The 27,099-nt window shown below is 40.4% G+C and overlaps 1 protein-coding gene across 1 annotated transcript; it reads right to left on the bottom strand.

Annotated features, from left to right (window-relative positions):
• Positions 1-1,064: 1,064 nt before the first annotated feature.
• LOC148009927 (S-adenosyl-L-methionine-dependent methyltransferases superfamily protein) lies at positions 1,065-25,218 on the bottom strand. Its single transcript, XM_087673204.1, has 9 exons — positions 24,882-25,218; positions 17,279-17,340; positions 17,093-17,144; positions 3,271-3,385; positions 2,987-3,081; positions 2,798-2,904; positions 1,788-1,902; positions 1,663-1,707; positions 1,065-1,562 (listed from the first exon to the last, which is right to left on the bottom strand). Exons 1-9 carry the CDS (start codon positions 25,164-25,166, stop codon positions 1,491-1,493), a joined length of 948 nt encoding a protein of 315 aa, XP_087529330.1. The 5' UTR covers positions 25,167-25,218; the 3' UTR covers positions 1,065-1,490.
• Between the last annotated feature and the right edge of the window lie 1,881 nt (positions 25,219-27,099).

Here is a 27,099-nt window from a genome sequence, read left to right as displayed (position 1 = left end):
TTATGTTGGACATTGCAAACATAAGAACCCTCCTCACCCCCCTATCCATATATGTACTATGGCCGACCATACCCACATGGGTAAGCTCAAAGAAGGGACAGTGTGCATATAGAGACCCTTAGGTTAAAAGGGCAAGTGATAACTTGTCATGACTATACTACACTTACAATGCTATATAGGCACTAGATATCAAATGCATATGACTAGGTCTCGTGTCTTTTTTCCTCTCTCCATAATACTCAAGACATGAACTTGAGCATGTACACGAGAGGAGATGCTCGACCAGCACCTTTCTGAGGGTGAGTTCATTGCACAATGCACAGAAATGTCCCAAAAGGAACAAGAGCCAAAGTTATGGTGGGGGTGTCCCGTTAGTGTTTTTAGGTGACTGAGCTCAAAGCTGCCCTACCAGGGAAGCAACCCCAAGTTTGACCTCATTTTCCAGGACATGGACTTAAAACATGCTAATTTTATCTACCATTTGGAATATGTCGCCACCCTCCAAAAACTTCCAAAGAAAAAATCTAATGCATTTTAAAGTCTTCCAAATGTAATCTTTGAGACTTTGTAGAACACAGTAAAGATAATATCATGCACTGGGGTTCAGTTGAGCAGTGAAGGCTGCTGTCTCACGAGTGATTTCAATCATAGAATCACTTGGCACTGAAGACTGCATTCTCAACCAGCACTTTACCTTTGAAAATACTAGGAAAGACCTCACTCTTTTTATCATTCTAGTATTCGTGATCTTTTAAGATCTACCCTACATCCAACCTTCGATTAAGCTACCTACATTAAATACATCGATGAGTGAAACTAGGATCAAGGAGTTTTGAGGGTTTCATAGGAACCAAAAGGAAACCATAGACATAACTAGGGTCAAAAGATTTAGATGATGCATACACTAAGAAGAAAAAGTGGGCCAAGAACAAAAAAATCAGGAGAGAGAGAGAGAGAGAGAGTCACCTAAGGACAAGAAGAGAAGCAAAGGCATATCAAAGAAATATAAAAGCAAGCTGGGAAAAAAAGTTAAAAAGAAATTGAGGGATTTAGGAGTAACGGGGTAAACCAAGAAGAAGTTTTGCTACATATGTCAGAAAAATGGGCATAAGACGATGACATGTTGGTATAACCCGAATGTTAGAAGGAGTCAGCTAGCACTCATTATGTATCATAGGATAAGGCCATGAGAGCTGGTGCAGGTAAATCAACTAGGAACATGGAACATTTGATGCAAGTTACAGCCCGCTCTTTCCTGTGATGTTCGAATTCGAGATTTTCAAATGCTAGTCTCTACGACAATTTGAGACTCCTCAACTCCATATTTTGTTAGCTGCTGATATGAAACCTGTGCCGTAGTGTCAAGAAATACTTGCAAGTTCCTTACCTTTAGTTTCCCTTCAACTTCTGTGATGTACTCTAGGTAGAAGGAACAATCTCACCGATCTGCTTGGTGATGGAAATCGGTAATGACCTGCTCTAGTTAGTGGCTACCGACGCTTATAAATACAAGGCTTTAACTTTGGCCATCTGCACTGATCCTTATTCACCAGTTTCTTCATCTGCATTATGGTCCAGTACAAACCATGGATGGAAACAAAAGTTGAACCATCGGTGACAGGATCACTACAACTAAAGATATTTCAGAGTTGTAAACCTTACCTGTTTGAGGAGCTCGAACATGACAAAATACTGATTGGTATAGTCCTGCATAAATAAAGGACGGTTCTCATCTGCATTTTGAAAAAGGAGATCCAACCTAAAACATATTCGATGTTCCAACCAACCTGAGAGATCAATGAAAATCCTAATGCATTCAAGGCTTTTATAAAAGCATCAGGATTGGCTCCCCCAGTTGCTGGGTCAAATCGGCTCCTGACTTCAGCAATCAGTAAAGACCCCCTGAAACCAGCATGCTTCTTAAAAACAGTGTTTTTCAAGAACTATGATTGCTCATGTCACAGCAAGCAAAATTCATCACTTGAGTTTTGAAGAATCATATGGATGACCTACATGAACATAAACAAAATGTACAGCCTGAAAAGGTAAAATCCAGAATGTGCAGGACGCTAAGAGAGCAAAAATAAGGAACTTTTAAATCTGCTTATGTCCTGCTGTTTGCATTCCATCCCCTTTAAAACTCCACCCCACTAGCAACAACCATTTTTGGGAAAATTTTGTTTTTTGTTTCACCTTTATCTTCAAATTCCAACATGGTTTTCAAGCCCATAATATTTTATGAAGATTCACAGTTCAGGTAATTTTTCTGTGTTTGGAACACGTAAGAACCTTCCTAAATTTACCAAAAGGTCTCATGCTTTTCTCCAAATCCCTGCCATCTCGATTCTCCTCAAAGTTCAAGCTCACATATTGGAAGCAATAGAAGCAAACATTAACGCTAGAAACCTATAGGAGATATATTCCAGAAATTTGATTCCAGAAGAAAGTGGCATGATATCCTAGTTGCAAAGAAGAATGCATATGAATTTATTATATGAGTTTTATGTTTAATATGTCCTTGCAACAGACAGCAAAAGCATAAACATCTAAATTGGACTGAGTGGTTTACAGGTTTCTTCAACACCTTTACTCAAAATTTGCATTGACCACTGACCCATCTTTCACAAGACAGTATTATTGAAGGATAACATACTGATGCCTTCAAACAGATTATTTCTGTTCACTAGAGGATTTCTGCTTCATAGTTCTGAGATCCACAGTACCTGTCAACATAGTATTATAGACCAACAAACTAAAGTTATCCTGTAACACTGAATTGCAAGGACAAGCAATCTACCTTGACTTTAAGACACGGTATGCTTCCACCAAAAAGCTTGGATAATCAGTCCCCATTAGAGAAAGGCAGAAGACAGCAACATCAACTGATGCAGTTTCCAAGGGGGTCTAGGAGCCACAAAACAACTGTCAACAGCAACTACAGAGAAAAGTGAAGAAGAGTTTCACAGATATGCGCCACCATGCTTACATGCGCCATATTGCAGGCAATAATTGATGTGTCTGTTGCAACAAGGTCCAAGGAAAAGACTTGGTTCTGTACACTTTTGGCCAATCTTCCATCCCCTTTAAACCAAAGATAATGTGATTGTTACATACAATTTCAGATATGCAAATTCCAGAAAGACATTAGATGCAATATCAGATATCAACATGTTGCCGATTCTACCAGGCTGCCAACAAAGTTTTTCAACTAGGGGTTATGTGCACAGTAACATGAAGAGAATAAAGTCACAGAGATAATCAGAAATGTACCACATCCAAAATCAGCTACAACCAAAGAAGCACTTCTTGCTCTCAGCCAGTCAATAATGGCATCTACTGGTTGGCGTGGCCATCGAAACATTTGTTCACGATAGCCTGCATGGTACTGTCACACAATTTTCAAATTCTGTTGTTATCCTCCAAATTTACTTTGATTCACATTAGCCTACATGCTACTGTCAAAAAAAAAATTTAAGTTCTGTTGTTATCCTCCAAAACAGCACACTATTTAGCAACTAATCTTGAACATATCAGCAATCCTAATAACATATTCATCTTTGCAACAAAGCTTTCAATCAAAGAAAGAATGTCGACGTGTTCAGTAGAACCTGCAAGCATACACAAAGAACCAAATACCGTATTCAGTAGAACCAGTGAGCATACATCAAAGAACAAAACATCGACAATTATTCCAACAAAGGATGCGATGTCTTTGTTAGCAACGCATGCCAAGTGGTCTTTCACACATGTTACGCTCCGAGATTTCTCCAATCCACAATAGTTGCACTGCCACTTCATTGGTCCGTCGGAGCCCTCGTATCTCTTAATTGAAGTGATGTGCCTCCAATATGGATCCGGTGCCATGATTAGCCTTTAGGTAATGGAAAGAAGAAGAAGAGGAGGAGGAGGAGGAGGAGGAGGAGGAGGAGGAGGAGAAGAAGAAGAAGAAGAAGAAGAAGAGGAGGAGGAGGAGGAGGAGGAGGAGGCGGCGGCGGCGGCGGGAGCTGGGCGGGTCCGTTTTGGCAGCCCTGAAATGCCATTTCAAGGTACTATGGTTGACAGAGAGTGGGATTGGCTCCTAGTCCTAGCTTACGAGTGGACACTTTGGCAGTTTAGCCAAAGGTGGGGAATTCATGGTCATGTATGCTTAGAAGCATTGATGACAAGATGGTCATATATGCTACTGCGAGACCTCGTTGACAAACATAGAGAGCTGCTATGATTCTTCTCTATTTGCAGGTTTTGGTACGATCGACATCAACATCATGTTCTCTCTGTGGCACCTTTGGTGGTGGTTTTATCGCCCTTTACTTGGGTATCCGTGATCCTATTCTGGTGGTCTTTGTTGTATGGACTATGATGAGTCATTATCATTGTATCATTGTATTGTATTTGATCACCCGTGATTTGAGAGAGGGTGTTAGTGGTTTAGTCAGCTCATGAGTGGAGTTTGGACATGTCCAATTGTGGGTTGGGCATTGTGGACTATTTTAGGTATTTTTTGTTTGTCATCATTCTGATGATTTGGGCCATTTAGAATGATTGTATATTTATACTTGTGGACCTGTTATTTTATCGAAATTATTTTATGCCTATTTGGCTCCCTCCTTAATGTGTGTTATCATCATTCAAGTTCATGATTTTAGGACTTATTTTATCTTTTCATCTTTCCTTTGCAGTAATTTATGTTACTTTTAGTTGTTCTCCAATTGTACTTCATGATGAGATACCAGTCGAGTTTACTTTATGCTCGAGCCTCAAGTCTCATAGGCCATTTTGACCTTTTGGAGATATCGATAGATATTACTTTCTTTCTTTTTGTCTTTGCCCCTCTCTCTCACACACACACACACAAAATTCACCCTAGTTATTCCAGTGTGTGCACGTGTGTGTGTAATTGGCTACCTTAGTGATGAGTTATAAACAAACATCAGAAGTTAATAATCATGGTCATCTCCTTGTTGTGATCCCTACATTGAGTCACTAAGGGACATTTGAAGCTTTTGTCTAGCGTGGCCATCGACGTTATACGGTCCACTTTGTCCATTTTTGGTCAGTTTCCTTTTTGGGCCCACTTATTTTATTTGGACCGTGGACATTTTTTGTGCGACTTTAGGTCATGTCGGGTAATGTGCCTATATGGGGGCAGTTGAGGAATTTCACTTCTTCTGTCGCACTTCTTGCATCCTCAGGCCTCTCATGCCCAGCTCCCTCACCTGCAGTCACATGTAAGAGGGATTTTGCTTGTATATTCTGACATGGTGTCATTGCCTGCTTCTGCTCGTATTCTGACAGTTGCTGATTTCTGATCACAGAAAGCTGCAGCATCCACACTCATCCCCAGACCCTAAAGATTATTGCCGAGTCTCGTCTCATTATTGATGAATATTCAGCATCAGTTTTCCTTGTGTTTGCTGCTATTGCAGTCTCCCATTGGTGCATTTCCTGTTGTCACAGCACTTAGCTGATGCATCTTGGCCAAACACAAACTCAAGACCCCAAGTTTCAGATGTATCTATTGTCTTACAGGCTGATTTGGCCTCTTGTAGATGTATATATCACTTTCTTTCTGTTTCTCTCTCTTTGACACGCACACAAAGAACCATATAACTCCTCTAGTTGTGTATTGTCCAGACTACAATTGCCAATTGTTCATTGATGTTGATACTTATTACTCAATAGTTACTAGAGTCTAGAGACTATAACACAGTGCTCAGTGCTCACTGGACTTTGGAGTTTTGACAAATTATTCACATGATATAGTTACATGTATCATTGTATCTTGATTTCACTTATTATGCATCTTGATTTTTGTTCCATTGTTCTTGATGTCAATCTCCACCGTTCTTGATGTCAATCTTCACTGCTCTTTAGATCATAGATGATTCATAAGTCATAAATTATAATTCATTTTGTTGCCGTAAGTTTTGAAAATCGAGTCTTAATTGTCTTAAGTTGTCTTAAGTTTCAACCATTGAGTTTTGACTCTTCAATCTTCACTCCTAAGTCATGACATGTGTAATGAATCATGATTGCAATTATATGACATGGACTCAAAAAGTTTTGTATGAAATTTGGGTACATGTTATTGTAGGCATTGATATATTTGCATACCCACATAATACTGTATGTATTTTAGTGTACAATCCGAAACGTCGTTTCCCTGTTTCCAAAATTTGGCCAAAACTCCGAAACTCCAAAACTCCAGTTTTTTCCATTTCTGTTTCCCCCATTTGTGAAACTCCCCCTGTACTATGTTATCAACCCATCATGAACCTAGAAGTCAATCTCAGATCCAGGATTTCAAAACTTACCAGACTTCAATCAATACAAAAGGGACATCCCTCTCTAGAACCTTTGCACCTGTATACTTGTATAGATGAGACTCAACAGCCCCACCTCACCACCCTCTCTAGCACTGGGGGGCGTGAGGAATAACCGCATCACCTATACTAGAAAGCAACAAAAGGAGGAGTTGCTAAGCCCTTTCTCGATCTAAAGAAGATGACTCCTTCCACGCCTTGGCCTTGGCTTTAGCTGGAGCATCCAAGTAGGAGTCAAAGGAGGAGGAAGACTCAATGGAGAAGTATGTATCATGCTTCTCCTCCTCTTTCCTTGAAGCCACTATCTCCTTACAATACTTGCACAATGTCCCTTCTTACCACAATGATAGTATTGAGCCTTTGACTTATTCTTCTTGTCACCCGTCTCTCAAACTGCAAATGCCTCATCTTGGCCACCATACCGGGAGACGCCTAATGCTTAAACAACATTGAGAATATATGATAAAGTTCACTGGTATCGATAATGTCTAGGCTTGCAAAGCATTGGCTATTCCATTAAACTCCAACAGGAGCTTATAGAGTATAGTCCCAACTAAATAAGTCTCTTGAAGTACGGATTGTATGTACCAAAGTTAATCATGTACCCATAGGGGCAGCTTCACCTTTCAACTTTACATCAAGTGTAAATACATTTCCCTTATGCCGAATAGTGATCTTTTTTGCACGAGAATCAATCGCTGCATACATACGGTGACACCATGGCATACCAAGCAATACATCACAACCCTCAAGTGGAGCAATGAAGAATTCTTCATTGTCCACATATCCTTGCATATGCAATCGAAGCTCACCAATGAGCAATGTGACGGGCTCTACATGGCCTTTACATGCCATTCCAACTTCCCTCATGAGTCCCATCTCATCCTCCTTGATGCCTAGACAGGCGGCAATGTCAACAGAGATGAAGTTGGCTTGTGCACCATTACCAAAGAAATTCAATGCATGTCCTGCACAACTCAGTAGCATCATCATTGGGCTAATCACTAACAACATCGGGCACAAATCCCACTGATGTTTTAGGCTTCTTTTCTTTAGAATCTCCCTAATTTTCTGATTTTCCAGCTTGCTGCCTATTGGGACAGTCCCTTGCAATGTGACCCTCCTATTCACAAATAAAACATTTATTTGCAGTCATCAATTCCCTACGTTGAGCCAATGTTTTCAAGCCCTTTCTTTGTTGTTTTAGCCTCTTTTCACGTTGATATTCAGATCTAGCCCTTTTCTCAAGCTTAAACAACTTTTTATTTGGCTTTTCTCCACTCTCTAGGAAGCCTGAATCATTCCCACGCAGCGAAGCATCAACTGTAGCAACAGTCTCTATAAGTTGAGACATGCTACACGATGGATTTAATGCAAAAATCCCTGATTCCCTTGGGCAGCCCACAAACATATATTTCCACTTGCTCATGAAGGGATACGGGGCGATAAGAAGTAATAGGCAGCAATGCATCCCAAAACTTCTTATTATATTGCTCCAAATTCTTACACTCCTTAGCATCCAACTTATTCCAAGCTGTCATGATGTCCACTGTCTGTACATTTGAATGAGTTTAACTCAATTTTCAGTCAGTTGATTGCTTTTGATTTTCCTATTTGATGAAGAGTTCAAAGCTATCTTCTTGCTATGCACTCTACCTAAAAGTTGGGATACTTTCAAGACAGCTTTGAGTAATTCGAATGCTCAGTTGTTATACTTTGATGTGGAGAGTTCTTTGCTAATGGAAGAATTCAATAGGCAGAATAACTCAGTAAACAAGTTTTCAAATGCATTACACACTAGAGGCAGATTTCAGCATAAGAGCAATTCTAAAAACAAAGCACACAGCAAATCTCATGGAAAGAATGTGGAGTGCCATCATTGTGGCAAAAAGGGGCACTACAAAAGGGATTGCTTTCAACTGAAGAAAGAAAAGGGCAAAAACAAAAACAATGAAGCCAACAAGGCTGAAAACAAGGGCAGCCAGCCTGTCAAAAAGAGCAATGTGAAAATAGAAGAGGTTAATGTAGTCACTCATGATAATGACAGTGATGGTGATGTACTTCGAGCTTCTTCTTTGGATACACATGCATTGATTGCAAATTCTGAAGATGATATTCACACTTGGATACTTGATTTAGTGCGTCCTTTCATGTCACACCACATCATGAGTGGTTCTCTGACTACAATGGTGTTGTACGTGGTGTTGTCCACTTGGGGGATAACTATGCATGTAAAATTGCAAGCATTGGCAGTGTGAAACTGGAATTTCAGCATGGCTCCGTGTTTGTTTTGCATAATGTGAGACATGTACCTCAACTCAAGAAGAGCTTGATAAGCACAGAGCAACTAGATGATAAAGGCTATCACACCACCTTTAGGGATAGCAAATGGAAAATATGTAAGGGCTCCCACATTGTTGCAAAGGGGTCCAAAAGTGATACTCTGTATCCTTTGCATGTATCTAGACTGCGTGACCATATTGTCGCTATAACTGAGCAGCCAAGTGTTTCTTTGTGGCATAGCCGATTAGGACACATGAGTCAATCTAAAATGAATGTGCTCTCTCGTTTGGGTTATTTACCGTCTTTGAGGTATGCTGATTTTGAACAGTGTGATCATTGTATTTATGGTAAACATGCTCAAAAATCACACAAAAAATCTCTTTCTCTAAAGTCTTCACCCTTAGAGTTGGTACATTCAGATGTATGTCAAATGCCAAGATTATCTCTAGGGGGAAAGAAGTATTTTATTACCTTTGTTGATGATGCCACACGCAAAGTTTGGGTTTATCCAATCCATCGCAAAGACCAAGCCTTGGATAAATTTAAAAAATTCATGGCCCTTGCTAAAAATCAAACCAGCACGACGTTAAAATGCCTTCGCTCTACAATGGTGGGGAATATCTGTCCAAAGCCTTTCAAGACTTTTGTGACAGCAAAGGGATTAAAAGGGAGCTTGCTGCTCTTCATAATCCGCCCCAAAATGGTGTTGCAGAGTGTATGTATAAGACCATTCAAGACAAGGTCCGTACAATGTTGTCACATCATAATAACATGGAACGGGAAATGGGAACGGAGACGGAGATGGCATCACGCACAGGAGACGGCCAAAAGCAAGGAGTGGGGACAGGGGGTGGGACGCGGGAGGGAACGGCAAACATAAATAGCATTTGAAAATGTATGCATGTGATGTGGTGGATGGATGTATGGGCATAGTAATAGGAGATGCCCATTTTGTAGCTTCCCGTCCTAGTCCCATCCCCATGTTAGAGCCCCCTCTCATGATAACAAGGGATGGCAATTTATTATTCTTGTCCCCATGGGCCCGTCCCTATTCCCATCCCTATCCCCAAAACTAGTCCCATGTTACTATGTATGTGGGTGAATGTATACTACCAAAGAACATACAAAAAAACCACCCCCTAAAAGGCACCCACTCCCCAAAAAAAAAACAAAAAAAACTGTCAAAAACGTTCCCTACCAAGGGACATGACAAGGGGACGGGGCAAGGGATGGCTGAGATGGGGTGTCACGGGGACGTGAAATTTTGAGATGCTTTAATCTTGCTAGTAACATTTAGTTAAGTTACTAATCAAATGTGCAAGGTTGTTTAGCACATGTGATGCACATGGCAGTTATTTCATGGGAACAGGCCAAGGACCCCGAGGATGCAATGGGTGTTAAAGGCAAAAGTTGTGTTAAGTTATGCCAACTGGGTTTTGGTGGTCAGTTGGTGTCAGGTTGGACCCTAGGACAATTGTTTGGTCATTACGTATCAGTGGTGACACTAGGAACTAGCATTAATTAATTAAGTAATGCTAGTCTAAGGGTCAACAGAGGTTGGAAACCACTCCAAGTTGCAAATGGCCTAGCCAATTTCATTACAGATGGGCATGTTTAATTTTAGGCTGAAAATTAATTTCAGCCCTTTTTTTTCAGCCCGAAATTAAACATGCCCATCTGTTTTTTCAGCCCAAAATTAAACATGCCCATCTGTAATGAAATTGGCTAGGCCATTTGTAACTTGGAGTGGTTCCCAACCTCTGTTGACCCTTAGACTAGCATTAATTAATTAATTAATGCTAGTTCCTAGTGTCACCACTGACACTTAATGGCCAAACAATTGTCCTAGGGTCCAACCTGACACCAACTGACCACCAAAACCCAGTTGGCATAACTTAACACAACTTTTGCCTTTAACACCCACTGCATCCTCGAGGTCCTTGGCCCGTTCCCATGAAATAACTGCCATGTGCATCACATATGCTAAACAACCTTGCACATTTGATTAGTAACTTAACCAAATGTTACCAGCAAGATTAAAGCATCTCAAAATTTCACGTCCCCGTGACATGGAGGGATGGCTGTTGGGGACGAGACAGGGGACGTCCCATCCCATTTTGGCATCCCCATTCGGCCCATCCATTCGGGACAGCGTTCCTGCGTTCCGGGGTCTTGGGACGGCTGTTCCCTATTACTATATGTCACATGCTGCTTTACCCCATGGTTTTAGGGCAGAGGCTATTATGACAGCCGTACACTTAATTAATTGGTTACCAAACACGTCTTTGGAGGGGGAGTTTCCCAAGAAGCGTGGTCGGGCAAGCCACCTTCGTATACACACTTGAAAGTGTTTGGCTGCAAGGCATTTGTGCGCATACGCAAGGAAGAACGCAGCAAACTTGAGCCAAAGTCTTGTAAATGTATTTTCCTAGGATATGGTGATGAAGGTAAATGGGGTATAGATTATGGGATCCCGAGAAAAGAAAAGTAGTACGCAGCAATGATGTCATCTTCCAGGAAGATCACATGCACAAACAGCTTGAAAGAACACAGGAGGTCCGAAGGGTTGTATTCCGGGAGGATGTACCAATAGGACAGCAAAGAATGCTCGTTAGACAGCAACAAATACCTGCTGAAAATGTCCCTTAAAATGCAGGGAATGATGCTGTAAATGATCAATAGGATCTTGCCCATGATGACCCACAAATTCAGTAAGAACATGTGCACTTGGAAGAACCTGAACCAGTAATACAGCAAGATGTATCTGCAGAGCAGCAAGCTGTTAATGCAGATTTACAGGCTGAACGGCCAGGAAATATTGACCACTGGGTCTGTAGGTCGACCAGAGTGAAAAAACAGCCAAATAGATTTGTTCCTGGAGTAAACTATGTGGCTGATTATGTCATGTTAGCAGATTGTGGTGAACCGTCATGCTTCCAGGAAGCAATGGACAAATAGGATAGTAAGAAATGGCAAAAAGCAATGCTATCAGAGATGGAATCTCTCATGAAGAATGGCACTCGGGATTTGGTACATTTGTCAAAAGGACAAAAAGTGCTACCCTACAAATGGGTTTACAAAATGAAAGTCACTTCTAGTTCTTTGCCCAAGTACAAGGCATCATTTGTTGCTAAAGGATACAAGCAAGAACATGGAATTGATTTTGATGAAATCTTTTCTCATGTTGTCAAAATGGCTACTTTGCGAACCATCTTGGGCTTGGTTGCATCTAAGGACACGGAACTCATACAGATGGATGTAAAAACCGCCTTCTTACATGGTGATCTGCATGAGGAGATCTATACGCAGCAGCCTGATGGTTTTGTTGCGAAGGGAAAAGAGCACATGGTATGTAAACTCAACAAAAGTCTGTATGGGCTAAAGCAAGCATCACGCAAATGGTATCACAAATTTGATACATTCATGCAATCTCACAGATTTCATCGTTCTCAAGTTGATCACTGCTTATATACCAAGAAGGCAACAGAAATGGCAGCCTCATTCTCTTGGCATTGTATGTGGATGACATGCTAATTGCAAGCAAGGATGTTAATGCCTTGAACTCCTTGAAGCAGAGTCTACACAATAGCTTTGATATGAAAGATCTTGGTGAGGCAAATCACATTCTTGGTATGCATATACTCAGAGACAGATCAAAGGGTCTTCTTTATCTATCACAGTAGGAGTATATTACGAAAGTTCTGCGACGTTTCAATATGGGGGGGGGGGAAGCTATTAGTGTACCATTGCCTCCATATGTGAAACTTAGTGTAGATGACAGCCCTACATCAGATGATGGTAAGGTTGAAATGGCCAAGATACCTTATGCTTCAGCTGTTGGTAGCTTGATGTATGCTATGGTTACTACACGTCCTGACATTGCATTTGTGGTGGGAGTGGTTAGCAGATACATGGCATATCTTGGCAAAAAGCATTGGGAAGTAGTGAAGGTTATCATGAGATACCTCAAGGGCACAAAGGATTTGTGTATCTGCTTTGGTAAGCAAAGGTCATCTGTTGTTGGTTTCACGAATGCAGACTATGCTGGCCATCCTGACTACAAGAGGTTTGTGTATCTGCTTTGGTAAGCAAAAGTCATCTATTGTTGGTTTCACGGATGCAGACTATGCTGGCCATCCTGACTGCAGGAAGTTTGTGTATCTGCTTTGGTAAGCAAAAGTCATCTATTGGTTTCACAAATGCAAACTATGCTGGCCATCCTGACTGCAAGAAGTCTACTTCATGATATGTGTTTATGTTCACAAGAGGAGCAATCTCTTGGATATCTAGGCTACAAAAGCGTGTTGCACTATCTACTACAGAGGCAGAATATGTGGCTGCCACATAGGCATGCAAAGAAGCTCTATGGCTTTCACGTCTGGTAACAAAGCTTGGGATTACAGAGGTTTCTATCCTCCACTATGACAGTCAGAGTGCTATCATGCTAGCACGAAATCCTATCTTTCACGCAAACAAAAAGCACATACATGTGAAGTATCACTTTATCAAGGATGTACTTGACAGCAAAGGCATTGAGCTTGTCAAGGTACATACAGATGATAATCCTGCAAATCTTCTTTCGAAGGGTCTTCCAACCGAGCGGTTTGCTCATTGACGCCAAATGATGGGGGTTGGATAGTATGTGTGTCTTTCAGCTTTGTACATACATAGACTTAGCTAATTCTTTCCTCTACCTTCAGGCACATTGCCTTTAGGTGGGAGGTCGTTGGGAATAAAGGCTCACCATGCCTTTTATCGTGTTCAAGTGTGAACTCGCCCTTTCACTTTTGTACTTTATATATATTCAAAACCTACAATGTGGAGCATTGCTACCCCTTTTAAGAAGCAACAAGAGCCCCTCTTGGAGGTCATACTATAAAACTGATTGATAGCCGAGCATAACACAGTAGCTAACACTCAAATTCATAGAATGTGGGCATAGTGGATTATGAGATCATCTAATGCTCAAAATTAAAGTATTTCTGCAGCAGCTTGTTAAGAAACAATGTGGCCTAATCGTTCAAGGACTTAGGAGCCCCCATGATAGAGAGCTCTCGGCGAGAAGTCGCCCATGCTTAGTCAACTTGACTTTCAAGTCATCCAAGTCAGTGATTTTAAAGTTTTAAAGCCCATGGTCAAGATTGATGCAGCATGTCCTATCTGCTGGATGCTTTAAAGACTCGTCTCAAGAAGAGCTTTAAGATGAAGGACATGGGGCAGGCCTCACACATACTTGATAGACGCATTACGCACAATCGCTCTAAGGAGAGTCTCTACTTGTCCATAAGGAGTATATTCACAGAGTACTTGACCGATTCCATATGCAAGATGGTAAGCCTATTGTTTGTCCTTTACCTTCTCATGTGAAGGTTAGTCAAGCAGATTGTCCCCAATTAGATGACGAGAGGGTCGAGATGGCCAAGGTTCCGTATACATCCGCAATGGGCAATTTGATGTATACCATGATAGCCACTCACCTTGACATAGCATTTGCACTGGAAGTTATGGCATGTTATATGAGTACACCTAGCATGTGACATTGGGACGCCATGAAGGGTATCATGAGATACCTTAAATGCACTGCAAATATATGCATTTGCTATGGTAGCCAAGATACAAGAGTCGTAGGCTACACTGACTCGGATTATGTAGGAGCCAAGTGTGGAGAATCGAGATGAGAGGACAAGTCTCCATCATGGGTACACCACCCAACTGAGGAAAAGACAAGGTCCTAAAGGTTATGCCTACTTGTGAAGAACCCCCCCATGTGGCATATGATGGTACATGAGCTGCACTTAATGGAGACAAATAGGAAGGTGCAACAAAAGTAGAGGGTGGGATGAATGGGAGATTAAATGGATTAATTGATGCAGTTGTTGAACACAATCTTGGTTACTTTTGTCCATTCAATGCATTGAATGAAAATGAAGATAGCTCACCTACTTCAAAATGACCTTGAGAAGGAAAAGCTAAAGAAAAAGAGGGAGAGAACTTACAAGTGTTTGAATTAATATTTTCTACTCATCACCTTTCTTTGAGTTCTTTGTCTTTTCTAGACTTATGAACCATTATCGTGATTGCATAGTCCCTTCTTCATGAGAATCGCCTACATCTTGCTGAAAAAAGGAAGTAGACTCAAAAGATAGAGAAGTGTAATATTGCATACCTGACATGGAAGTGAATGAAGGGGAGATGTAAAGGCATAAATGAAATAAGTAGAGATGGAGATGAAAGTGGTAAAGAAATGAAGGGTTTGTACTCTTCTTCTCTTGAGGGTGATAGGATTTTGGTTCGTTATTACTTCAAAGACATTTATTTTTTATACATTGTATCATTATCCGCATTCTATGCATGACTATGATTGTAAGGGGGCACTTGGGCAACTATGCGATTGCCCTACAAAAGCATTGTCCAAGTGACACCATTGCATAGGATTTTGCATGAGCATGATAATTTGCATTGCCTCTTGTATAATCCCATACATCAGCCTTCTTTCTTCTAAACAAGCATCTGTGTACATTTATCCTTTTTGGTCAAAGAGTGGTTGACTCTAGATCCACCATATTCACCGCAGCTAACATGCAGTCTCCCTTGCTTCCACCTATCTTTTTTACTTCTCCGAATGTCCCCTATAGATTTCTTTGTCACCAATACCTAGTGTGGTGACTGATCATGATAGCATTGTCCATTTTGTGATGTCTTGCGTCTAATCACCTCTTTATTCTCCCCTAGGAGCACAAATTACTCAATAGGATGAGCATTAATTGAAAACCTTACACTTAATGCTAAAAGGTCAAAAGTCCTTTCAAAAAAAAAAAGGCAAAGTCCGCCGATGTGGTCCCATCTGCCTTTATTACAGCTCCTACTAGGCCACTAGGCAACCAGCGAGCACCCTTTGTCCAATGCCTTGGCCTCTCTAGGGTGATTACTTGGGCTCTCTTGGTAAGATATCCATTGCCTATGTAGCCTAGGTAGGCCACGACCCACCGGGCAGCCGACGTGCACCCTTTGTCTGATGCCTTAGCTACTTTGAGATAGGATGCCTTGGAACAAGAAAAATATATGCGCTTGGGTCCATACAATCAAGCTCCGTATATCCATTATCATCCATCACCCATACTTGCTTTTGTAACTTTAAGATAATTTGTGGATCTAGCCAATCCCACACCTCACTCAAAGAAGAAGCATGTCTCCATGGATTGTGGCTATTAATCCATATTCTATAGGGCAAAGAGGATGAATGTGATAGAAGCCCACTTTTTTTCACAAGGGCTGAACTAGTGAGCTCCATATCGTCTGCAAGGATTCTCTGTGTTGTACCAAAATGGATGCCTCTACCTACACGCCACGTATATTCACCAAGACGTCAAGTACCTAGTGCAAGCTGGCTCAACGAGTCAAGTGGCACCTGAGGTATCTATCTTATGGAAGTTCCCATTGTCTATTAAATATATTGTTAAATGAAATGTTGCTTTTATCACGATTGTACAATCTACAATAGGATTGATGGCTTACTACAAATCATACACAAGGCTACCATTGAAAGAGGTCCCTCCATTGGCTTCCATTCCTCATAAATCTCCTAGCTTTGTGAAAAGTGCTCCCCTTCTATTATGCAGATCGTGTGAAATAAGCTAGGCCCCTAGATGGGAGCACAATATAAATTATAGGAATGACCGGTGCATCAAAGAGCCATAACTTCATCCTTGGTCGCAAGCTACAAGGTTCAAGATAGACAACACTCGTTATCCCTACATAAGGGTGGGAGTAGCTTCAAGGTGTGATCTATAAGTTCAAGGTAAGAATGTTGAAGACAAGGAGAAGTTGTTGAAGACAAGGGAGGAACGGCAAAACACAGCCACCCTCTTAAGCATCTGCACATAGTCAGCCACCACTGGTTACCCAACCAGTCCTCAAGGCATCAAACACAACACTAAGTAATAAGCATGAAGTCTCCAGCCCACCACACGTCACCTAGATGCTGCCCCCTCTAGACCACAAAACAAAAAAATCACCTGGGATCCAGCCATACTGCACTGCTGAATAGCAGCAGTAAAAATGCATCACCTAGGACCTACGCTATGATGTTGACAATATGCCAAAAGAGGCCCACGTTGCAAAATGCAAGTTGGCTGACTAGCATGATGCTGAACGCAGCTACGGCAAATACATGCGGCATCAAAAGGCTGCAAAATAGGTAGCCAGAGTAGCTAGCAAGAGGCCCCGCCATTGAACTACAGGACCCACAGGAAACAAAGCTGACAATGATTTGGCTAGTCAATACCAGAAAGATACACCTTTACCATCTCCCAAAAATATCAAAGGTTGCCAAATAGCATTCTATGTACCGAGATCAACTTTAGAATAGACATTTTTATGAAGTGTCCATGCATACAGGTAAAATCATCAACATAACATGGATAAACCATCAGCTAGAATGCATTTTTACCCTAGGGTAATGCTGGATGGACAAAGGAGTTGCTTACACATTGAAATGCACAAGGATCATCCTTGAAGATATTGAAAGCTTCCTCACCACTGCATATAAACACAATAGACAAAATAATGTTCTTTGAAGATTCTTCTGAACAATCAGACACCAAGAGATCTCTCCAAAAGTTTATTGTAACTAGTATTCAGCACCAACAGGGAAGAAACTCTATTCCATGTACCTGCAGGTGTAAAGTCTTTCATTCAGCATACGGAACTGGCCTCCAGACAATCTGGATCTCATCTGAATGACAATAAAACAAGTGTAGATAATAGAAGAATTCAGAATATTGCTTGCAAGTCTTTAAGTGTTCCGACAAATTCAGAACATTCTTTACAAGTCTTTAAGTGTTGCCAAAATTGACCTTGACTAATTACATTAGGAAAAGGCAATTGCATCAACTACAGAAAGAGAAAGGAGAGCACAAAAAAAAAAGAAATTTTCATAGCTTTGGCCAATCTTGAGAGGCACCACAGAATTTGTAAAGTCAGCAGATACTTAGGCAAAAACCTATTTCAAACCAGAGCCATGTGTGAAGATGCATATTATGTCAACAAATCCCCATTAGCATTCACTAAATACTTTTTATTCTGAAAAGGAAAAGCAAAGATTAAAGCTCCTTACATGTTACTTGCAAATTATCACTTACACTGTTCAGTATACTTTTGTTTGAAGCTGGAACATGTATCTCAAAGCAATATCTTGTCTTTCCTATGTCTATCTTGGGAGCCATCATATTGATGGCAACTGTTTGTAAAAGAATGTGAAAGAAATAACATTTCAGGGTTTTATTTTAAGACAGTGTTAGTACTATTTGACAAAGAGAGCGAGAGAGGGTGTGTGTGTGTGGTTTATGATAGACCATGTGGAATGGTGAGGCAAATGTGTCTCATTCACATTGGTAAGAGGCTGAGGTGTGACAGGAGGGCTTGGCAACAAAAACACAAATTAAAACAAAGAGCAGCACACTTGGGCAACCAGCAAAAGGTCTGAGATGCGAGGTGGTGAAGGTTCTATTGCAACCAGTGGCTAGGTCTATGGAACCCTCCTAGAAGTGTTACAAGTCTAGGCACTTTTGAAAACCAGATGCAAAGTTGAGGAATAGTGCCACACACGAGTCACACAAGCTATTAAAACCAGCCTTCCTTTTGAGGAAGGGTGGTAACGACCTGATTTAACACTAATAATAACAAATAATAAATTCAAATTAGTCCCCCCTTGTAGTATTTCTTTAACTTGCATTGCAATTTGGAAGAAATACACAGAGGTTGTTAGCAGTCCAAATAGCTCATGTGTGAGTCTGTGCATGCCAGTTGGGCTAGGCACACTAGTCATTATTTAGGCATTTTATTATGGTTATTATGATGCTTATTTGGGGCGTTTTATGCTGGTCGAGCTGCCCCTATTTTGGCATTATTTTCTTCTTTATATACCCAACTCCCTCCTCATTTGGTCACATCATCACCTACAAGTTCTGTGGAGAGAGGGAACCAGTGCCAATGCCTTGGAGCCAAAGACTCACTGTTGTACGCGTCATTCTCGTGTCTAGTATATGGATTCTATTTCCCAACTAAATCTCTGGGTTCTCTTCTATTGCAGTGTTCTTCTGTTTTCTTTCTCTTCTGTCTTGTGTTCAGCAGTTTATTTCAGCACTTGTTTATGCTTCCATTGCTGCGCCACTATTGACATGGTATCAAATTGCAGCATCTAAGTTCCTACTGCGATTTTTCTGCTGATTACATGTCTTTCTTCCCCCCACTGACTAGGCCTACTTTTTTCAAACCAGCAACCTACGTTTTCATCTTGAGCTTGGATTCCAGCCTACAATCGTCAATTTGTTGCATTAAATACTTAACCAGCCTATATTTTTCATTTTTTGCCCCTAACCATGGCTGGGCAACTATTTTACAAGCCATTTTTGCTGTTTCTGGCAGTTTTTGACTGGTTTATCTTCATTTTGTAGCATTGGACCTTCGTTTCTGATTAGATTTTTGGTTACACTGCATGTGAATTCTCATTTTGTGAAGTCTTTGCCGTTGGTTTGGCTGTATTCCCCCCTCCGTATACCTTCTATTCTCTATCTTCTCTTCTTATCCTCTCCCAATGACTCCATGCACTTCTAGTAGATGATAAGTTGTGCGAACCTAACTATCTTACATGGAGTGTTGTGATGAAAGCTTGGTTTGTGTAGAAGTGGATTTGGTACATTGTGAGTGGAGCTATTCCTCAACCTCACCATCCTTTTCCTCTTCCCAACAATTTTGATGAGGACAACCATGAGGAAGCTGTGCATACATGGGATTCAAACGATGCATGTGTGTATTCTACACTGCTTCAATGTATTTCTAAAGAAGTTCTCCCGGCAGTTACCTCTTGTAGAACCTCACCAAAAATATGGTCGAGGCTTCAAATGATTTGCGAGGCACCTTCCCCCATGCATGTTGTGACCCTTTATGGACAACTTCAGCAAATGAAGTTTGAGCCGAATGATACCATTCAATCATTTTTTCTCCGTGTTACACAGGCATAGGGCTGGCTTTGACACATGCAATCTACCCTTCCCGAGGCATATCTAGTGGGAACAATACTCTACAAGCTCCCCTCAGAGTTTGATGGTGTGGCAAATGCTTTGCGGGTGCATGCATCGGTACACGCATCATCTACACCTGTGAGCTTTACACATATGACCTCAATGCTCCTTGAGCATGAGGCACCTTTGCCTTTACAGAGGAGGCTTTTGCCTCGTTATGGAGGTTCCAATGAGGCCTTTATAGCTTCAAAGAGGGGTGACAAGAAAAAGTCATCAAAGGCTCAACCTTATCATTATGGTAAGAAGGGACGCTTGCAAAAGGACTGCAAGGAGTTAGCAACCTCACAAAAGAATAAGAAGAAGCAGAAGAAGTGGAATGCGGACTCCTCCGCCAAGTCATCTTCCTCAAACTCCGACTCCATCCTCCGGCTAAGGGAAAGTCCCAGGCATGGAAGGGATCCACTTCTTCAAAACAAGGGAAGGGCTTGACTGGCCACTATTTTGATATTAGTTTCTTCTTCATATACCCGACTCCCTCCTCATTCAATCACATCATCACCTAGAGATTCTGTGGAGAGAGGGAGCCAATACCAATGCCTTGGAGCAAGAGACTCACTATTGTACGCATCATTCCCATGTCTGGTACATGGATTCCATTTTCCAAGCACATCTCTAAGTTCTCTTCTTTTGCGGTGTTCTTCTGTTTTCTCTCTTCTATCTTGTGTTCAGTAGTTTATTTCAGCACTTGTCTATGCTTCCATTGCTGCACCACTTCTGACAGAGATTTCTTCAATCCCTTCACAATCCAAAGACCAACAAGCCTTCAATTTGATTTGCACCTTGATCTAACAAGGGATTGGCCTTCACCTTGCTTCTTGGATGACAAATTCAACCCCAAATTCGATATTGCCTGGCAGCCTCTTAAATCCCCCTGAAGTTCTTCAATTTCAACTACTGAAATTTGATCCTAGGCCCCAAATTCTAAGCACATTTCCCTAGGTGGCAATCAAATCCTAATTTTTGCTACTTTAAATTAGGGTTTACAGCAACAAAGTATCTTCAAGTTCTCTACCTCCAATGGTTGGACTATTGAGATTTTGCTAAGGGAAGTTGATAATTGGTTGAAGAATGAGAAAGAAAGACATAGAGAGAGAAAAGTCAAAGATTTGTGGCCAAAAATTGGTGAAATTTAGCAGATGTCCCTATTTCACCAGCCCCAAATGGATTGATCAGCAATTAATTAAACCATCAGAGGCTACAATCTTCAAGAGAAAGTGCATTAGCAGCTATCTCTAGCTTCCTAAGGTCAAGAATATGTAGTTGCCTTCACAAAAATGATCTCAAACAACTAGGGAACAGCCCCAAGAGTAGGCAACAACAATGCAAACTCCTCTTCCCAAGAAGTCACAATTGAAAATTTGGCTTATCTCTCTCTCCTCCAGTCCCAAACGGCCTTCTCACCTTTTGCATGGAAAGTTTTGCCAAATGGCAACCTTCCTTATCCATTTTCCAACAATTTTCGGCCCAACTAAATAATCTTCAACATATTAATTTTGAAATGTGCTCAAAAAAATAATTATGCTAGCCAATATTAAATTGACTAAGCCAATTTGTCACCCAAGCATACTAAAGCATTTATTAGCCCCTAAATTGGCATTAATCTATTAATTAATGCCTAGCTCCTAATGTCACCACACTAATATTAATGACTAATAGATTGATCGAGGCCAAAATCCATCACCAGAACCACTTAGTACTTATCCAATACAACTTATTACAACTTTTGCCTTTGGCAACAACTAATACCTTAGGATCCTTGGCCTAATATCATGAAATAATCAACTTGCACAAACCTTGTATATCGCATGCACACTTCACATTTGCACATTTAATGAGCACTAAATCAAATACTAAGCAAAGCATCAAAATTTCATGTTCCTATAACCTCCTCCTTGAGATCCTTGCAATCGTCCCGATTGCACTACCATGTGTCAAAAGTGAAATATACTGCACTAGAATTTCTATAAGGCATCATAGTCAAAACGACATTGGTCACTATTGCTTAACCATGTTATTGCCGAACACTTCCTAAAAATTTCCAACCAGCATAATCAAAACATAAATTCAAAGAAAAAAAAGTTAACATTGCTGCCTAAAATCCATATGATGCATCTCTTGCTAATGTTTCTTGATTGTTTTGACTAGCAACCAAAGTAAAACATGAACTACGCATAAACCATAGCCGATTATCAATGGCATTCACAAACTACATTATTGCCCATAAAACCAGCTGAATACCACTAAAAACTAATGATCATGCTTTACACACTAGCACATGGTGATGAACCTCTGATGATCATAAATTGTCGCATATTAATTTTGAAATGTGCTCAAAAAAATAATTATGCTAGCCAATATTAAATTGACTAGGCCAATTTGTCACCCAAGCATACTAAAGCATTTATTAGCCCCTAAATTGGCATTAATCTATTAATTAATGCCTAGCTCCTAATGTCACCACACTAATATTAATGACTAATAGATTGATCGAGGCCAAAATCCATCACCAGAACCACTTAGTACTTATCCAATACAACTTATTACAACTTTTGCCTTTGGCAACAACTAATACCTTAGGATCCTTGGCCTAATATCATGAAATAATCAACTTGCACAAACCTTGTACATCGCATGCACACTTCACATTTGCACATTTAATGAGCACTAAATCAAATACTAAGCAAAGCATCAAAATTTCATGTTCCTATAATCTCCTCCTTGAAATCCTTGCAATCGTCTCGATTGCACTACCATGTGTCAAAAGTGAAATATACTACACTGAATTTCCATAAGGCATCATAGTCAAAACGACATTGGTCACTATTGCTTAACCATGCTATGGCCAAACACTTCTTAAAAATTTCAAACCAACATAATCAAAACATAAATTTAAAGAAAAAAAAGTTAACATTGCTACCTAAAATCCATATGATGCATCTTTTGCTAGTGTTTCTTGATTGTTTTGGCTAGTAACCAGAGTAAAACATGAACTACACGTAAACCATAGCTCATTATCAATGGCATTCACAAAATACATTATTGCCCATAAAACCAGCAGAATACCACTAAAAACTAATGATCATGCTTTACACACCAGCACATGGTGATGAACCTCTGATGATCATAACTTGTTGCAAATCTATAGTTTCACAGCCGTGGTAAAAACTATATCCAAATGCATATCAACTGCAATGACTAGTACACTATATAGTGACCTCATGCCAAACATATTGTCAACAATAGTACCTTAGATGCATGTTGAATACATCCGAGATCTCCTAGATACTAGAGTTGTCCATCACAAGATAAGACTTGAATAAACACTCTTTACACTGTTGAAAGAAATCGATCCTTTTCTTATACAACTTATAACTTATTTTCAGTTTCATTATCACTCTTATCCCTAGCACAAACAAGTATATAGAAATATGTTTTTTCCAAATTCTACACTTTAAAGTAAGCTTCTTATTATAGATGTATGCCACTCCATGAACCCTATGGCACCAAGGTACAAACAACAAAACTCCAACCCTCAAGTTGCATGATATGGAACTCCTACTATTGGGCCACTAATATTAGGGTTCACACACAGTTGTAACTATACAAAAATATGTTTTTTCCAAATTTCATTACTTTAGAAATCGTCAAAGTTCATACAAGAGGGACTAATTCTCCCTTAGATTAGCATACAAAACATGATTCCTTATTCTACACTTTAAAGTAAGCTTCTTATTATAGATGTATGCCACTCCATGAACCCTATGGCACCAAGGTACAAACAACAAAACTCCAACCCTCAAGAGGCATGATATAGAACTCCTACTATTTGGGCCACTAAAATTAGGGTTCACACACAGTTGTAACTATGGTGCATTAATCCCTAATTTAGTCTCCTTAAAACAGCCCCAAAAGCACTTTTTTACTTATTTTTTATTATTAAATGGATTATTTTTAGCAATAGGACAAAAGCTCCCCAATCATCCATAAATAGGAGTCTTTGCATTTCTGCATCCCATCCCTCATTCATTATTACCAGTCAACCTATCATCAGTCCTCTTCATGCCCACTACTGTCTACACCCTCATGCATGCCTCAGTTTGTGGAGCTGCTCAGAGTGTTGTTCCTGCTAACTACAGCTTCTACATCAACAAGGTATGAAACCGGCCTTTCTTTTCACAAAAGGGTAGTGGAACCCAATTTAACACTGACTACAACAAGCAATTTAAGCATAAAACAAATGATAAGTTGAAAAGTCAACAAATTAATGCCACAACTCAGGTTGCCTATTGCTGAATTGCCCCAGAATCAGGTCGCCTACTGCTGAATCACTCCAGAAACAAGTTGCTACTATTGAATTGCCTCTGAATCAGGTTGCAGCAGACAATTAGGGTTTCTTTGCTATTTCCACCCCCAAATCACCACCAGAACCAGTTGCCTTGTTGCCACAACTTTGTAGCGTTTGAATTGGGCTTCTCACTGACCATATTTGGAACATAACCAGCTATTGATTTCTTGGCTTTCTGCTGATCTTTACCATTGGCTGCCCTCATTTTATTAGAGTTAGGTTTCCTCTTCACCCACTGGTATCTGAGAGGGGATATTAGCAGCTATGTCATTCCATGTCACTCTTTATATCCATCTCCAGCCTCCATCTAAGTCTGACAAGGCCTTTCCATCCATGCAGCCTATAGGGCGCTCAGGCTTGGCACCAGCCTTGGTAACCATGCAACCTTAGTTGCAATTCTTCTCGACACTGCTGCCAAGTGGCACTTCTCAGAAACTCTTGACTCCTAAGGGTCAGTCGTCGCTTTTATGCTTTTGTGAGACCAACATTTTGTTGGGCCATTCTTAGCAAGGATCAAGTGATCAACATCTGCTCTTCCATGCTTTAGCACGAACAACTGGAATGTAACACTGCGTTGGGCCATTCTTGGCAGGGATCAAGTGATCAACATCTGCTTTTACATGCTTTAGCACGAACAACTGGAATGTGTGCAATGCATAAACTGGAAATCCTTCAACATATCTCCCTCTTTTGCATTCACTTATGCTTTTCCATGTTCAAGCATGAACTACTGGAATGGATGATGCAATGCATAAACTTGAAATCTTCAACATATATCAACGACCTTTCTGACTTCCACGTGAATGTGAAAAACCTTTAACAGATTTTTAAAATCCTGCCTGGCATTACCTTTTCCAAGAAGGTTTTAGGTTTGCCTTGGTATTGACCTTGAGGCCATGTTTGCAGATGAGAATCGGATAGTTCAATTTTCTTTCCAGATTGGGGCTTCTGTTGCCAAACTGGTTTTTGCAACTGGCTTTTATCCTCTGCAACATGGCCAGGAATGCTGCCAAGGCTGCTCTCAGCATCGTGCGGCTGCTTCTTCCTCCTCCTCTTCTTCTTCTTCTTCTTCTTCTTCTTGAATGGAATGGAACGTGTCCCGAGGAGTCCCAGAGCGCGATGGGAGAGCTTCATGTTGGCAAAGAAGGCTGGCAGTCTAGAGTGAGTTCCACAAGAACATGCATCGAAGGTCCCAAACCATAAAACTTTAAATTTTCTTTTTTAATTTAGATAGTCATAAGAATGGCAAAAGGAGGTAAATTTTTTATTCAAGAAGGATAAATTTTAGTACTTGTTTTTAAATTGGAAAATGACATTGGAAGAGTGAGAGGGGATGAGGACTCACGTATGGGGGCCACTAAAGTTGCACTAACCAATAGGCCTAGTGTCATAATTTTTTATTACATTTGAGACCTGCTAATAGTGAATTGTGGGTGGGGTACTTGCTACACTAGACATTACGTTGTCCCACTTCATTATCAGTGTGCTCCCTTCTTTTCTCTCAGGTCCTCACATGTCTTTCTTCAGCAAGGTTCCTACTACTCCTAAATCACAAATTATGCTTCAACATTCATGGAGCAACAAGCATTGTGAGCACTCAAATTTTTGTTTTCACAATCCTTATCAGAGTGAAAGATGTAAAATATGCATTTCCCAAGGAGACATAAATTTGGGAAGATTTGAGGGTCTCTAATAGCTATCATACTACTTGCCCCTTTACCCTAAGTGTGTGAGGATCAATTGTACATTTGCCTTAATGGATCGTTACTAACTTTGATATTAATCAAAACACTCTCTCTACCCAGTGAGCACACCATCGTAAGTGCTTAGAATTTTATTTTCATGATCCTTATGTTGGAGTGAAAGATGTAATTGTAGTAAAAGTAGGGGTTAGAGGATAAGTAGATGAGAAGACACATGCACAATGAGAGAAAGAGATAGAGACAATATGGAAAGAGTAGAGTGAAGTGCGGTTGTTGATTTCATTGCTAGTAGCTGTATATATGCATGGTACATTAAATGAGGTAGGTGAGCTCCTACTCTAAATATATGAGATATTTACAATGAGGATAACTACTATTGAATCATTTTGTCCATATGTTTACTCTATCCTTGTCTTATCCAAACTTTTATCCTAACATCCCCCCTCAAAAGGATTCCATAGAGACTTTAACTGAATACAACTAGATACAACTACAAAGAAAAGAGATTGCCATTGAAGATCATGATTTACATCTATCTAGAATATTATGTCCCTCCCCTCCAAAAGCATGCAAAGGTTTTGCATTGTAATTTTGTGCTTTAAGTGGGGAATTGATTTGGTGAAGAAATCAACAGCATTATCACAAGATGGTACATAATCAAGGGTGATATGGGATTTTTCTACTAATTCTCATACAAAATGATATCTCGTATCAATATGGCGGAGTTTGAGACTTTATTTAGGGCCTTAAACCACAGAGATACATGCTTTGTTGTCAATGGAAGATGGGAATTCGCTAAGGATGATATCCAAATCCGATATTATCCAAGAGTTTCTTAATATAAATAACTTCTTGGGTAGCCATGTTGCATGCCAAATACTCGGCTTCCGTATAGTAGAAAGTACTACTGAGTGTTGTTGTTTAGTGTTCCAAGAGACAGGACCACCTACTACAGTAACAATAAAACCTGTGAGAGAACTTCGGGTAGCAAGGTCGCCACCCCAATCTGCATCTAAATAGGCTTTTAAAAGAAAGTCATTGTTGTCTTTAAAAAAAACATAGCCCCACATGAGATGTGGCCTTGAGGTATCCCAATACACATTTCAACTGCTTCCAATGTTCGTACATGGGTTGATGTGTGGCCTTGGAAAGAAAATGTCTTGCATAAGACAAGTCTAAATGGGTATAAGTAATTAAATGCCTGAGATATCCAAGAGCTTCCATATACAGAATAGTGTCCATTTCACAGGCTTGCTCATTGGAAAGAGAATGAGATTAAGAGATTGATTGAGCTAGAGATTCTAAGCAAGAGGAGTGACCATGGGATTACAATGTTGCATGGAATAGCGAGAGAAAATAGACAC

Source organism: Lygodium microphyllum, chromosome 30, assembly GCF_053477565.2.
Source record: "Lygodium microphyllum isolate KBCC chromosome 30, Lygodium_microphyllum_v1.1.10, whole genome shotgun sequence".
Classification (NCBI taxonomy): Eukaryota; Viridiplantae; Streptophyta; class Polypodiopsida; order Schizaeales; family Lygodiaceae; genus Lygodium; species Lygodium microphyllum.
The sequence above is the reverse complement of the archived record's forward strand: the minus strand, read 5'-3'. Positions and strand labels throughout refer to the sequence as shown.

Bases quoted from the DNA above. Each gene is read 5' to 3' on its own strand.
- LOC148009927 (XM_087673204.1), bottom strand. From the start codon at position 25,166: ATGAAGCTCTCCCATCGCGCTCTGGGACTCCTCGGGACACGTTCCATT. The intron at 1,903-2,797 runs GTAGATTGCTTG...TGCTGGTTTCAG, and splicing joins TACCGTGTCTTAAAGTCAAG to GGGGTCTTTACTGATTGCTG. The intron at 1,563-1,662 runs GTAAGGTTTACA...ACCATAATGCAG, and splicing joins TGTTCGAGCTCCTCAAACAG to ATGAAGAAACTGGTGAATAA.